The sequence below is a fragment of the Perca flavescens genome, chromosome 24 (genome assembly GCF_004354835.1).
Source record: "Perca flavescens isolate YP-PL-M2 chromosome 24, PFLA_1.0, whole genome shotgun sequence".
Taxonomy (NCBI): Eukaryota; Metazoa; Chordata; class Actinopteri; order Perciformes; family Percidae; genus Perca; species Perca flavescens.
In genome coordinates this window covers 18063569-18079984 of record NC_041354.1, presented here as the reverse complement: position 1 = coordinate 18079984, position 16416 = coordinate 18063569, and the positions used below count along the sequence as shown (strand labels likewise).

The window sequence follows — 16416 nt, the reverse complement described above, 5'->3', positions numbered from 1 at the left end:
AATAGTAAACTATAGGGAACGACCAAACCAGACTTGAGACACTCGCTGAACATTTCTAACCATCGTAGCGTCAGTAGATGCTCCGACGGAGGCATCATGTAAACAAAGCGAGCACTCCTCTTCTGCGAGGAGAATAGTAAAAGGTTGTATTTTATTTATTTCTGGAAATGATTTCCTTTCCTTTGTTTTAAACTCAACAATTTTAGCAGAACACTGAAAACAGCAGAACTGAGAACACTTTAGTATCTGTTTATTTATCGGAGTTATCGCGATATTCAACAACATTATCCAATATTTTCCTCGTACCGCGCAGCGCTAGTAAAGACATACAGTAATAATTGACCTGCTGAGCCCGTTAAGGGTCAGAACAGCAGACACTCACTGATGGCCAGGCTGCAGTCGTAGAAGCTGTGGCTGGGATCGCACTGGCAACCCCACTCCGTACACTCTCCGTTTCCGTTGCAAAAGTTGGGGCAGCGCAGCGCCGTCACCACCTCCTTGGACGTTCCCGGCGGACCAGCCACCTCCGAGGCTCTCCGGGTCCGGTTCTCCAACAGCCTCTTCTCGCACTCGTTCTCCAGGTACGGCAGCAGGGCCTCCTCCCAGCCCAGGTCGTCTTTGAGCTGCAAGTCCAGCATGCAGAGGTCCACCGCCTCATCCAGGCGCCGTCCCAGCAGCCCGCGGCACACCGCGCCGACAGTGGAGTTAGCCAAGGATATTTGGCACACTTCCAGAGCTTTGGCCGAGGTCAGGCCACTGGGTGTGGGCCAGCGGGGTCCCGCCGCCGGCTGGGCCTCTGCCGAGTGGTCCTCGGGGAAGAAGTAGGCAAAGTTCTCCAGATCGGCCGCACTGAGGCTCTGAGCGGCGAAGACAGGCTGGAAATCGGACAACGCCTGTCTCTGCGGCCTGGAGAGCGGAAGATCCTCCCGGAACCCGCTGTCTGGTTCGAGATCGCCGTCGCTGTTTGGATAGTTCTCGCTGTGAAACCAAAGGTGCCTCCGCTCCAGAGGATGGCTGTTGAAGGCAGACGTATCCAGGATGCTTTCCTCTCTCTCTGGACTCTTGATGTATTCCACCGTTGTGTCCATCGAGGGGAACACAGATGTGTAATCCACGTTATCGTATGATGTGCAGTCGGAGTGAGCGGAAGGACTGTACAAGTTCTTCATCGCTCGGCTGGCGTGGTGAGAAGCGCTGTATCCTTTCTGGCAGGCGCAGAAAGGCCTTCGGACCTCCTGCGTCGTCCCAGGAGGGGTCCTGTCAAATAGACTCTCCCCGGGAGCTATCCTAACACACACACACACACACATGCGCACACACACACACACAGACATACACACACACACACAAGCGTGCACACACACACACACAGAAAGGACCACCACAGAAACAATTAGCTCAGGTTGCGTCCCCCACTAACATGTTATTAAGTAGCTAAGACAGTGTGAGATTTTTTAGTACCTCCGAAATCTTAGTATGAAGCCAATAGTACGTGTGTTGCTTACTATTTCCGGTGAAATATTCGAAACGGACAGAAACGGACAGAAACCAAGGCAGCTCTGCAACGTCAACACGCTTTGATTTATAATGATAAATATAAAAATCGGTGGTTTTGTCACCTGTTGGTCTAGTTGCTAACCTTTTTCAGTAACTTAAGACAAACCAAGTCATGATGGAGCTATAAAAGCTCTGTGACTGACCTCCAGTATTCTATGAAGCGCTGCAAGCCGTCGGGACCGTCGGAGCCCCCGTCGGAGCCGTGGAAGTCGTTGTTGCCGTTGTGGTCGAAGGTGCCGCAGAGGCCTCGCGTGTTGCCGTAGTCACCGCTGGGCGCCCGGACGGACAGGCTCATCCCCCAATCGCCAACATCGGCCCTAACAAAGGCCCCGGAGGGAAAGATCAACTACAAGGGGAGAGTTACACCCAGCAGCTCATTAACATTATCTCTGAAACATTTAGATTCTGAAAGAGATGTGCATTCTTGAAATGTATAAGATTTAGATTTGATTACATCCCTCATGCAACAGTCAGGGTGTTGTTCAGCCAGGAACGCAGCCAATGATGTAGGGCTGCACGATATGAGGAAAATATGCAGTAATGTTGTTGAATATTGCAATAAATAAATAGATATTAAAGATCATTTTGGGGCATTTTTCCGCCTTCAATCAGAGAGAGAGGGGGAAGACATGCAGGAAACCGCTTTGAGTGTCTAACACTTAATTTTTCTGCATTTCTGGTGAATTCTTCTGCAACAATTTATATTGAAAATGTCTTTGTTTATGGAAAGGAAATTATAATAGTTTTTTGAGGTGGCTTGCACTGGCCAGTTTTGATTATTGGGGGGGTCGTAATTCCCCCATCCCCCTTGTAAATTACGCCTATGCCCCAGGCGCCCAGTACGTAGATGTTAAAGTGTTCTCAGTTCTGCTGCTTTCACTATTCTGCCAAGAACAACAAACTGCTTGTTGAATTTAAAACAAATGAAAGGAAATCGTTTCCAGTGTTCTTTTATTGAACAAATTGAACATTGAATTGAATATTAAAGGCACTAAAAAAAGAATTACAATTACATTGTTACAGTTTTCTATGGATATTTTCTTTCAACTAACTCTCTTTGTGTCTTCGGCGATATGTCGCAGCCTTTCGCGATATGTTTATTGCGCCAGTTGATATTGTGATGACGATAAAAAAACTTTATATTGTGCAGCCCTACAATGATGCTTCCTGGGAAGCAAATAGTAATTTTCCCAAACAAATCTGCACCCATTTCAAAAGGTTGGGATACCTACGGTGACCTTCTTTCCCTGGTGGGACTCCAGCACCCTGACTCGACTGCCCTCCTCGTCACCCAGGTTCTTCAGGGTCAGCTGTGGCCGGGTTTCCTGCGGCCGGCCACTGCACATGTCGAAGACGGCGATGTCGTTCCCCTCTCGCGCCGCAACGCCGCAGTTGCAGGCGACCGTGTAGTGTCGACTGCCGCAGTCCCACTGGCGAGAGTGGACCTCGAACTCCCTGACGATGCTCCGGTAAAGAACAAAGGTGCCGGTCTGGTGGTTTTCATATCGCCTGCACACAGCAGATTGACAGAAGCTCATAAAGATATGTCAATATCTGAGTTAATCTGGTGTTTTATAAGGCCTAGCTTTTATACGCCTGCTGATAACTGAGTTTAAGAGGTAAATTACTTAACGGTTACTTTGGGTTTTTTTTAGCCTGGACCCTATTTTCCTGTTTTTGTGTCTAAGTGACTGATGTGAACAATCTTTGACATTGGTCCAGTAGTAGGCGAGATGAAACAAGCTACAATGTAAGTTATCAGGCAATTGGGCACCTTCAATTTACATCCACAAAAGTTCTTGTTTTGCAGCTGACAGACTCAGATTATTATTCTAAGTGTCTGACAACATTATGGAAAGGATCCCTACAGAGATAGACCTATCTGTTAAAGAGTAAGATCCTTTTTTAAAACAAAAACATCTACAAAATTGCTATCACCAGCCTCCATGTAAATAATCAGGACTTTTATCATCGTAAACACACTTCATTCAAAGTGGACAGAAACTAAATAAAACTATCAACAGCCGTCTTGGTTCATCTTTCTACTGTTCCAACAATCACCACTCTGGTTTGGTTGAATAAACTCTTAATTCACCCATTTACATGTGGAGATATGCTGGCTCTATAGACGCTAAAAGTCCTGATTATTTACATGGAGTCTGGTGGAGTTTGGTGATGGGGATTTCAGGGCTGCTCACGTTAAACTAAAAGGATCTTACTCTTTAACTAAAAGGTCTATCTGTATAGGGATCCTTTTCATAATGTTGTCAGACACTTATTAGAATAATAATCTGAGTCTGTCAGCAGCAACAACAGAACTTTTAGTGGATGCTAACTGCTGCTGAACATTCGTCCTGTAGGGGTACATTACAGCCCACGTCACGGCTGCCGGTTACAACCTTCTTGCTTAATACTGGACCCGTTTCAAAGATTGTTGTTCCCATCAGTCACTAACACACAAAAACATGGGGTAATAGGGTCCAGGTTGAAAAAACCTGAACTTACCCTTTAAGAGGTAAAGTTACCTGCCATCCAGAGTAATGACGTGCGGGTCAGTCAGAGAGTAGCAGATGGAAGTAGGAACATCCTGGACAGTGACCTGCGGGCAGAGGTCAGAAGAAGAGAATTAGGGGCCCTCCACCCTGTGACCCTGTGACACCGGGCTTTGATGTTTGCTACAGGCCAATCAGAGAGACGATCTGGATGTCTAACACACGTAATAATAGCTTGTTGGGATGCAACTAATGACTATGTAGAGCAGCGCTCTTTAACTCTTGTCGACCATGAAACTTCCTCCCGAGTCACCACTAACATCGACCTACTGGCTTAACATTTCTTTTTTGAAATCATGGTCAGTCAAGCTCATTTATATGAAATTACACCTAATTTCTGAGTGAAAAAAAGATGAGATTATGAAAATGGGAGTGTGTAATCACAGACTGTCAAAGTTTAGTCAGAACACTGTTAAAAAACCATTTAATTGTTTTTTCAAATGCTATAAAATGTTATAAAACACCCAAAACACTTGGATGATTATATCACACTGCTGTTATTCTTAATTTAGTTTTGGACCCTGCTGGAATGCCAGAGGCAGGGGCGGAGCCAGACGTTGTAAACATTCGGGGCCAAACCCATGGGGGTGTCCGGGAGGCATGCTCCATTTACAGCAGCTATATAAATGCCTAAAAATCTGTCCATCATTTGGAAAACATGATAGTTGTAACACACTAATTATTTTCAACGTTTGTTGCTTTTTTCCGATGTTTTTGGCGCTTTTGTCATCATTTTTTGTCAGGCTGTTGAGATTTTTTTCAACACTTTTTTTGCGACATTTTTCAATCTTTTCACCATGAATGTGAACTACATGAATAATCTATCACTCCATGCAGACCTTTGGTTTCATTTCAACTCACTCTCAGAGACGTTGGGACGTAGCTTCTCCAGAGTCGTGGTGCGCTGGGTCCGGGCAAAACACCAATCAGACTCGGCCGGTTTCCATCTCGCGTGAAGTCAGTGACGGCGGTTAGAAGAAAGGTCGCTCGGCCGCAGCTGCCTCCGCTGCAGGCGCCAGGCTGGAGCTCCACCTGGCAGGCGGACAGCGCCACGTTTGGGGCCTCGTGTCCCAGGCGGTCTGTGGATGTCAACAAAGCAGTGAGTTAGTGTTAACGGACGGCACGCAGCTGCCTGCGGAGCTGTAATAATGTCTTCCTGAGCTGGCTTTGATGTGATGATGTACAGGGCAAGTCAGAGCATAACAGAAGAACCCAAAACTAGCTGCGTGAAATAGCTGTTGTTCTCTTGTACTCTTGCAGTATGTATATTAGCCCTGGGCGATATGGAGAAAATCAAATATATACCAAATACCTCGATATCGACTATTGGTGCTTTCACAAAATATTTACACAATGAGATTTTAGATAAATAATTATCAGTAATGTGGATATAATGACTGAGTGGATAAAGGCAAATAGAAAAGTTACAACAGTATGGTAAGTACATCACTTTACTGTAATGCAGCCTTTAAAACCAGGAAAAGACACTTATGTCATATTACGATATTCAAAATCTAAGACGATATCTAGTCTCATATCATGATATTGATATAATATCGATATATTGCCCAGCTCTAATGTATATCATATGTTTATACTTTTATGTACTATGTACATATACAACATTTGCACATATTATAAAGGGCCCTATTTTAACGATCTAAGCGCAAGGCGTGAAGAGCCTGGCGCAGCTGCCTTTAGGGCGTGTCCAAATGGCGGAAAAAAGGGTCTGTGCGCCGAGCGCATGGTTCTAAAGGGTTGTACTTAGTGTCTTCATTAATCAGAGGTGTGTTTTGTGCGTAACATGCAATAAACCAATCAGAGAGTCATCTCCCATTCCCTTTAAAAGCCAGGCGCGTTGTGCAAGATAGGGCCCCTAATGTCATTGTTTATATCTGCTGTCCTGTGTCCTGAGTCTGGAGATAATGTTGATGTTGATAACTCTCAAGTCCAACGTTTGAGCTACCCTCTAAGAAATAAATTACAGAATAAGTTCTGGCAGCTCATTACCCGGACTTTGTCCTGTAAATAAAAAAAAGAAATGTTTTGTGTAGCCTCAGTAAAAATACTCAACATTTTCTCATACAAAACTGCAACTTCTGAAATGAACTGTTTGACATGCGTTTCGTTCCATGTGTGCCTGCCCATTGTGTCTCTATAATAAAATGGAATTGAATTGAATGTCAGTATGGTGTTTCCCTGCAGGTCTGACCTGGGTCGTGGACGCTGAGAGCCAGATGGAGTCCACACCGGTGGCTGTAAACAGGGCCGTAGCAGGGGACAGGCACCGTGCTGTGCACGCTCACCTCGTGCTCTTTACCGTTCTCCGCTACGTGGAGCGAGTCTGGAGAAAACTGAAGAGAAACAGAGGGAGCAAAGAGCTGTCAGAAAAAGAGGTAGAATACAGGTCAGTCCATTTTTGTTCCCTAAGTACTGTGTTACATTACAACACTGCCCTCAAATGCTCCTCATGTTGGTGTAGAGTTTAAACGCAACACAAGAGTGTTTACCTTCAGTCCGGCGTAGAAACCCTCACTTTCTTTGGGAGGAGATCTGCTGTGGCTGGAGTTGGCTCGGAAAGTCGACACACTGCAGGAGAACTGCAGGGAAAACATCACTCTTTAACCCTAAAATCACGTGTCTATAAAGACAAAAGGTATAATACAACTTGTAGTGCCTCTATCAGGGTTTGATCCCTTAAACTTGAAAGTGACTTTCAAGCAAAAGCTAATTTTAAATATCAACTGAAAATTAAATAATTAAATATTTCTGAGGCTACATTTTTATAGGGATGCAGGGATATGCCCCCCAGTATTTAGAAGAGAAAATAGACAACTTACTCCCCAAAAGAAGTATAATAGTATAAATAACCGCTCACGGGGCTCAATACATGTATCCCTCTTACCTCTAAATGTGTTTCCCAACGATTTTTGACACCCCTATACTGGACCGTACCATCATTACCTTGCAGCGCACTGAATATGCAGATAGTTTTAAACAATACAGGAGAAAAATAATAATAATTTCCTTTATATTAAGACATTTGAGCCATTAATTGATGCAGAAAAGACAGAAATTCTAGCAGAAAAATTCAACAGAATGCAGGAAACACACCCCACAGATTCCAAACCAAAACGGGTCAGAAGTGTTTCCAAATGTCTCCGGTTTAGGGGCTCGGAAACATCAGAGCAGGGGGAATGAGAGGGGAAATGCCAGAGCAGGGGGAATGAGAGGGGGAAACACCAGAGCAGGGGGAATGAGAGGGGGAAACACCAGAGCAGGGGGAATGAGAGGGGGAAACGCCAGAGCAGGGGGAATGAGAGGGGAAACGCCAGAGCAGGGGGAATGAGAGGGGGAAACGTAGCAGAAGATATTCCTTTTTTTAACCGAAACGTAGCGGTGTAAACATAGCCTAAGAGAGCAGAACTTTTAACTTACACTTAGAAATGGAGATGACCTTTGACCCAAGAAAGCTGCCAAATCAACATGTGTTAGAGAAAGGCTCGGTGAGCGAGCCCAGCCCTCTGCAACATGTTCCAGACACAACTAATACAACCCTGGGGTCCAAATATGGACAGTCCACAGCTGTACGAGAAAATCTAATGACTCAATGTTTCCTGGAGAGAGATCATTTCTCCAGGAAATTTCTGAGGCTGTGCAGCAAAAGCTGTGCTGCAAAGAAGTGTGATTATAACAAATAATACTCCCAATACAGGAAAGAAATCAATGTTTTCAGGTTTGTTCAGGCTGAAAGAAACTCCATTAATGAGCAAGTAAAAGTCTGCAATGTTTTTGTTCCCGTGCGTGTGTGCGTTGGTCCATGTGAAAACAACTTCCCCAGAATTTACTGTGAAGATTTGAACGGAGAGGTTTAAATGGGAAGCATGTGGCTTAAGGCTTTCCCAACCTGCAACTGATTTAACTTCCCCACCCTCCTCTTGTCTTCTCTCAATGGGACATGACACACGTTTGCATCTCTGCCTTTGCTTTGTACGGCTGAACCCAGGCGAAGAGAGCTCGGCTTGATCCCTGGCTTACTTTGCCCACTCGAGGGGTCAAAACCTGCGAAACTTTCCTCACGGTCTGGCAGGAATTACCGTTTCTCCGAGCCTGAAATGAACGCCATCCATCTCTACCACAGAGAAGGGCTTCAGTGTAGATTCCTGCCTGATCTCGGCCTTCATGCTGTGGCTTATGTGTCTGGCCCAAACCACCTGGAAGCCCAGCGGCTGGTTCCACGGCGGCGGGACGAAGGAGCACCTCAGGTGGACACTGTGGCCGATGAGCTCCGGGGTGATCAGCGGCCGGGACAACAGCGACGGGACGGCAGCTGAAAACACAGACAGCACTGATGTAAGGCTACATTTACATTGCTAGGTTAAATTAGGTGTGGTTGGAGCCTAAAAACCACCCTGCTAAGGATTTCAGTTTGACAGTAAAATAATAAAATTGAGATGTTCTGATACCAATACCAGTATCAGAAAAGCCTCCGATACCGCGGTAAATACTGGTATTGTTATCGGCAAGTACTGGAGTTTATGATACCACGTAATTTAGCCCAGAAGAAAATCTACTTTAAAGTAGTTTATTGATGTTCTTTTTCCGTTATAACTGACTGTCAAACTGGATAATAAAAGAAAGTTCTGTGTTTGTTCATGTTTCACAACTAGTTTAACAACAAAGATAGAAATCATATCACATCCAAACAAGGATAGTAATATACAGCTGTTAAAACATGATCAATTATATGTTTAATAAGATCACGTGTAGTTTCAGAAGCCAACAGAATGTCTCACCTTTGCATCGACCGTTGACTTCTACCTCACCTGCTGGGCAGAGTCTGGCTCCCACATCTGGAGTAACTGAAACATGACATTTATCAGATTTCTGTCTTTATTACACTATTATGGTGCACAAATATTGTCTGGTATGTTTTTATCAGATTTTATTTAAACTCAAATATCAGTATAGGTATTGGCCTAAAAGAAAACACATTCTCACTCCCATCGCATCAAAAAGCGATGCTTGATCAGGTATCTTTGGCATTTGTTATTGACGCAAAAAGTCTCCTTCAGCGTCATATTGAGACGCTCTTGGTCGGGACTCTTGGCGTCACTTTTTGATGATCTGGGTCGGGACGTACGTTTAACTGACACGGGACAGTTAGGTTTAGGGAAAGATGATAGGTGAGGTTATAAAATGTATGTTTTAGTGACATGTGGGACATGAACCCTGGTCTCCTGGGGGAAAGTCCTGAGTTGTTTGAATCGGATTTTCAGTCTTTCATACTACTCTCTACTGTTGTCTCTCTACATACTACTCTCTACTGTTGTCTCTCTACATAATACTCTCTACTGCTGTCTCTCTACATACTACTCTCTACTGTTGTCTCTCTACATACTACTCTCTACTGTTGTCTCGCTTCATACTACTCTCTACTGTTGTCTCTCTACATACTACTCTCTACTGTTGTCTCTCTACATACTACTCTCTACTGTTGTCTCTCTACATACTACTCTCTACTGCTGTCTCTCTACATACTACTCTCTACTGTTGTCTCTCTACATACTACTTTCTACTGTTGTCTCTCTACGTACTACTCTCTACTGTTGTCTCTCTACATACTACTCTCTACTGTTGTCTCTCTTCATACTACTCTCTACTGTTGTCTCTCTACATACTACTCTCTACTGTTGTCTCTCTACATACTACTCTCTGTTGTCTCTCTACATACTACTCTCTACTGTTGTCTCTCTTCATACTACTTTCTACTGTTGTCTCTCTACATACTACTTTCTACTGTTGTCTCTCTACGTACTACTCTCTACTGTTGTCTCTCTACGTACTACTCTCTACTGTTGTCTCTCTTCATACTACTCTCTACTGTTGTCTCTCTACATACTACTCTCTACTGTTGTCTCTCTACATACTACTCTCTGTTGTCTCTCTACATACTACTCTCTACTGTTGTCTCTCTTCATACTACTCTCTACTGTTGTCTCTCTACATACTACTCTCTACTGTTGTCTCTCTACATACTACTCTCTACTGTTGTCTCTCTACATACTACTCTCTACTGTTGTCTCTCTACATACTACTCTCTACTGTTGTCTCTCTACATACTACTCTCTCCTGTTGTCTCTCTACATACTACTCTCTACTGTTGTCTCTCTACATACTACTCTCTACTGTTGTCTCTCTTCATACTACGTGATCTTACAGCACCATGGTCGAGCTGCTGCTCTGCCCGGTGCGTTCCATACAGAGGCTAAAGGGGATTTTTGCGTCGGTATCTGACGCTGAGAGACACTGACCAAGCGTCACTATTTTACGAGTTGGGAGTTTTACAGAGCTCCCGTTCTGTTTGGGGCATTGACCCGTCCAGCATGGTCACCTTTGGCGCAGTATCCCATGCACCCCTGCGTTGGCTGCAGGTGGTAAAGCAGGAACTCGCCGCAGTTGCGCACCGTGATGGGGATGCGGAAGAGGCAGCAGTCCTTAGTGCTGCCTTGGAAGAACTGCCAGGTGGCGCAGGCCGAGAGCTGGCGGGTCTCGCCGGGCCGCGGCAGGGAGCTGTCCTTCAGAGACAGCCACACTGGAGCCTGGGTCCCACAGCGGTTCATCTGCAACAGAAACAGTTATTACCTGCAGCCAGTGGGTTATTAATCTCTCCACTTGGACTGAAGGTGCTTATTAAAGCAACCTGCTAGATGTTTGCGCAGGCAGATGGTGTTTGATGCTATTTTTTGGCAGAGGTTTTAGTTACTGACTTTGACAATCAGGGAAGTCAGAGTAGAGACACAGGAGGTAGTACAAACCGTTTTTTCGGCAGAGCTCAGCTGCTATTTTTGGCGTCTTACCTCAACGCAGGTGGTCGGCATCTCGGCCGGCTTGTTGTTGATCCTGAACCGGTACCAGCCCGGCGGCAGCGAGTGGTCACATATCAGATCCTGGATGGCCGTGTTCTGGATCTCTGTGGAGTCAAAGTCCACGCTGCGGTGCGGGTTACGCAAAGTCCGGTGACCTCCGGGGTAACACTCTGGAGCTGGGATGTGAAGGATAACAAGCATGGTGGTCATTTAGCAGATGTTATGTGTTTAGGTTGGTAAAAAAATTATGTTTTCCAAATCTAAAATCTCCTTCTCTCGCTTTGTGTTTTTGAGTTCCAGATGTGTCAACTTAATGAAGAGGAAATGAAAACCGAACAATCTGCGGCTGTGATCAGATGAGCAGGTTTACCCAGGAGTCGCGTCTTTATCTTTGTCTGAGTCCTGCTGTTTGTCTACCACCAGGTCAAAGTCGTCAACTGAGGCTTTTCTTAACAAAACCTGAACAAAAAGATCAGGCTGCTTACAACTTCCCTTTTACCCCTGTTTGAGTTTGACTGAGGGGGCCGAGTAAAGCCACATCAGAGAAAACAAACACTCAGGGTATTTAGGATGCCTGAGGACGACCGAGCCTTGAATGGACACAGAGGCTGATCCCAAAGCCTAAACACGGACTGACAAGCTGGTCTTCATGTTGACAGCCTCTTGAAAGCAAATGCTCTTGTTTACATGGCCGCCTGTCTGCGTGTACGCCTTGTCTGGAAGCTAAACAACAAGATTTGAGGTCACAGGTTGTTCAAACGAGCTGGGTTTTCAGGCAAAGAAAGACAGTCGGGGGAGACTTTTGGCTGATGGCTAAACTGTTCCAATAGGGAGCTTAATGAGTTTACATAGCCAGAGGGGAGTTTAGGAGTGTAGGGGGGTGGTGAGTTAATGAAGCGGCCCCCCACCCCCAGGGGGGAGGAGATCCCACTGGGAGGGAGGCCCGCAGCAGCCCAGATGTGCACGGACTCTGCAGGGAATTCTCCAGTTTCTCAGGAAAGCAGATTAATTTGGGGGAGCGTGGTGTTAACACAACTGAGGCTAGGGGTCTTGTTCCCAGAGGGCCCGCCACTCACCAGGAAAAACAAATCGCACAAATCAAAGTCACAAGTCTGGATAAGAGGAGGAGAATGTAACAAGGTGGTGGCCTGGTGTTCCTGTCGCAAAGCTTTGCGAGGAGCCACAGCGTTTGATTTTTACGACGGTCTGCCTTAAAGTTTACGACTGCAGGCGTTGATGTGTTGTCGGCCGCCCCGGAGACAAAGATATGAGCGAGATGGAGAAGGAGGGGACAGAGACAGCGGCTTTGTCCAGGGGCGTAGGGTTTGGGACACACATATCCATATATCCAGGGGGTCGTCCTTCATAAAATTTTGAGCGTCAAACACTATGCGTCTTTAACCTCCAGATGTAGCAATGTAGACACAGTCCTTGTTTTCCGTACGTATTTTCAGCCCCATGAAAATATTTTTCATATTTTTTTTAAGGCGGACACATCTTCCTCTTCTAAATATTGGGGGGGACATATCCCCTAAAATAAAAGTCAAATAAGAGTCTATATCCGAAAGAGAAAGGCATGTTGGGAGACGATGCAGTTTACTGGATGATATTGAGCAACAAGTGTATTATGTTGTGTAATAATGAGTCATTACAGTTTTGTAATCTTGTTCCAATTACCGCTGCATGTTCGTGAGCATTGCTCTCCTGATTATAAATCTCTTTTTGATTTCTCTTCGTGTTTTTACGGCACTTTTTCTTCAGTGATTTCTGGTTGTTTTTTAGTTTTATTGAGTTCAGTATGTGAAGAATATTTCAGTGAAGTGACTTCCTCTGCCAAAGTGAGGGTTAGCAAATCAGCTCTATAAGATAATAATAGTAGATAATAACTGCTACATCTATTGAGGCACTTTTACAAAAATATATATGCATTTGGATCAAAAGTAGACATTCTCTCTGTGAGAGATTTTAAAGGGTAACTTCGTGTTTTATTCAACAATCACCACACTGGTTTGGTTGAAATAAACCCTTAATTCACCCATTTACATGTGGAGATATGTGGCTATATCTGGCTCTATACACGCTAAAAGTCCTGATTATTTACATGGAGTCTGGTGGAGTTTGGTGATGGTGATTTCGGGGCTGTTTGATGTTAAACTAAAAGGATCTTACTCTTTAACTAAAAGGTCTATCTCTGTAGGGATCCATCCCATAATGTTGTCAGACATTTAGAATAATAATCTGAGTCTGTCAGCAGCAACAACAGAACTTTAAGTGGACTCTAACTGATGCTGAACATTAGTCCTGTAGGGTTACATTACAGCCTGGTTCACTGGACCAGTTAAAATTAGATTGTTGTTCCCATCAGACAATTAGACAAAAAAACATGGGAAAATAGGGTCCAGGTTGGAAAAAAACCCAAAGTTACCCTTTAACCGTGAGTTTCCTGTATCTGTGTCTCAGTATTGTAATATTCTTGTCTGTGATCTCCCGTCTGTCTCTAAAGGTCCATCTAACCTCTGGACTCTGCTGAGTGATAGGAATGCGGCCTCACAGGCCGAGACACGCAGCTCTGAACTCTCTGCAGCTTTAACAGGCAAGATGTTCCTATTTTTTCTGCATTGTAAAAAAAAAAAGAAAATGATTGAATTATTTAAACGGTACCTGTGAGACTCTGTGTTGCATTAGACATCTCCCTGATCATGAAGATAAAAAAGTAGTTTTGTGGGTAAAATCTTCTTCTAAGCAGTAGAAGTAGAAAGTGGCATGAAAAGAAAAGACTCAAGTAAAGTACAAGTACCTCAACATTTGGATTTAAGTACAGTAGTGGAGTAAATGTACTTAGTTACATTCCACCACTGCTTATAGGTGACACAAAAAGGATTTAGGATTGTCTTAACTTGCCATAAAAAGTTTGCCTTGCACCTACCGTGTTGCGCAAGCACTCCTGATTGCACGAGCCACAGCAACGCGATGCGTAAACATCCAAATGCGCAGCAGTCCATGGCTGCGGCTCCGCGGTTTGAGAGAGATGGAGCAGGCTGCTGGTTTCAGTCTTCGGGTCCCATTGAGAGCAAAGTGAACTGGACGTATTCCTGCTGAATGATAATCAGAGAGAAGAGGCGCTCTGTCGCTGCAGACTGCTGCTTCTCATGGCCGCAGGGCGCAAGATGACCCAAAGAGAGGACGGAGGCAGGGAGAGAGAGAGGGAGGGAAGGAGGAGGAGGGAGGGAGGGAGAGAGAGAGGGAAGGAGGAGGCAGATTAGTTTTTACATTTAGGATTGCATAATTTACGGACTTTTATTTAAATTTTTGATATTGTTACTTTATTTTTTATATATTTTAATTTTATGTGTGTTTATTTACTTTATCACCTACTTGGTAAAATAGGAAATAGATACTTATTCTTTTTCCTGTTTGACTATTATTTGCATGGTGGGAGCAAAAAACTAAATGTTTGTTGTCAAATATTCGTAAGCAATTGCTGTTCTTTTTTGCAAATAAGATGCGTAAAATAAAGAATTTCATAATTTGTGCTCTGACGGCCTTTGGCAGGCACGGAGGTTAGATTTGGGAGATTAAAGAAGTCCCTGTGTAAATTTTCTTGATATATGTCGCTTTTTCTAACATATAAAATTGTAATTGTTTTTCTCATTTTCTTTAACCTTTTGTGACACAACGTTTTTGTCTGTTTTTTTTTTTTTTTTTTTTACCTTTAGCGCCTTTTCTGATGTTTTTGTTGCTTTTTTCAACAATTTCAACAATTTCCAACGTTTTTAGAGATATCTAACTTCGTCTGAGAGGATTTTCTATAACAGGCCTAACAGAAAATGTTCTGCATTTTAACTGTAGCTGCACACGTCATTTCTGTTTGTCTAATTACGGGTAAGTCTGGGTAATAAGAACTTTTTTTGTTATTTTACAAATTAGATAAGATAAAACTTTATTGTTTTATTATTCACACATAACAATTTCTTGCATCGTCTCCAACAATCAACAGAGAACATTAAAAAACACATGAACACACACACACACACACACACACACACACACACACACACACACACACATACACACGCACACATTTCTTAGAGTGTATAACGTAGGAAGTCTCCTAAACACCAAGCACTCGGTTCCTTATCTTTTCATGTGACTGTAAACACAGACTGGTTTCAGTGGGAACCCCGCAGAGCGTAAATGGAGAGGCTGAAGTAAATATCAGGTGCTGGAGGCTACAGAGACCAAACGACATACCTTTCCACTAAATAAAAGAGCTGAGAGCAGCGGCAGGTGTTTCTGCGCTCGCCTTCTCATTCAAACTTCTCTTCTAAACTGTGAGAAAGTCCCAGACCTTCAGTTCATTCAGACTCTGTATGTTTGAACCAAAGCATGATGTTTACCTTTTGCAGAGCAGGGGGAATGAGAGGGGGGAATGCCAGAGCAGGGGGAATGAGGGGGGGGAACACCAGAGCAGGGGGAATGAGAGGGGGAAACACCAGAGCAGGGGGAATGAGAGGGGAAACACCAGAGCAGGGGGGAATGAGAGGGGGAACACCAGAGCAGGGGGAATGAGAGGGGGAAACACCAGAGCAGGGGGAATGAGAGGGGGGAATGCCAGAGCAGGGGGAATGAGGGGGGGGGACACCAGAGCAGGGGGAATGAGAGGGGGAAACACCAGAGCAGGGGGAATGAGAGGGGGGAACGTAGCAGAAGATATTCCTTTTTAAACCAAAACGTAGCGGTGTAAATGTAGCCTGAGTTTTATGAAACCAAAGGATAACTGGAGCGCGGCCCGTCTCTAGCAAGACTCTCACGATTTTATTCAGATAGGAGAGACAACATTACCTGCCCCCTCCTTTTGATGTTTGTGCCCCTGAGAAACAACAGAGGGCGCGGGGTTTTTTAGTCCCGCCTCCTGAGCGCTTCCAGATGTCACACGTCCTCCTTTTACTGTGAGAAAAACAAGAACGTGCAAGAGGCATGTCAGTGATTACAGTGCAAACGCAAACATCTTGCAGCCATATTGGCTCTTCTGCACTCTTAAAAAACCCACAAGTCATTTTTTTACACATCTGCGTGCTTAGCTTAGCAAAACACACAACTTGTGTTTCTTCTCAAACATGCCGTGTTTTCAACTGCACGTGTTTTGTATGTTTTCTTAACAAATGTTTTGGTGGAAAATGGCTCAAATATGTGCCGTACAGATGTCTTTTAAAATGACACTTTATTTTTAAAGAGAATAAAATAGACTACACTTTATTGTCATTGCACAAGCTTACACAGGGAGAAGCAGCGTTCAGTTTCTATGCTCCACATATCTGGAACTAACTCCCAAAAAACTGCAGGTCTGCCGCAACTCTCAGTTCTTTTCAATTCAATTAAATTTTTTCAATTAAATTTTATTTATAGTATCAAATCATAACAAAAGTTATCTCGAGACA

General features: G+C 44.2%; 1 protein-coding gene across 3 annotated transcripts in view; it reads left to right on the top strand.

Moving 5' to 3' along the window:
* Positions 1 to 301: 301 nt before the first annotated feature.
* kynu (kynureninase) overlaps positions 302 to 16416 on the top strand; it is a 32627-nt gene continuing 16512 nt past the window's right edge. The window contains exons 1-2 of one of the 3 annotated variants that reach the window (XM_028572155.1): positions 302 to 1184; positions 6315 to 6516. In XM_028572155.1, coding sequence (XP_028427956.1) covers positions 1103 to 1184; positions 6315 to 6516 — 284 coding nt within the window. In that variant the 5' untranslated portion in view covers positions 302 to 1102. Of the gene's footprint in view, positions 1185 to 6314; positions 6517 to 13481; positions 13572 to 16416 lie in introns of those variants that run through there. The other 2 variants (XM_028572156.1, XM_028572158.1) reach the window with 2 other exon arrangements.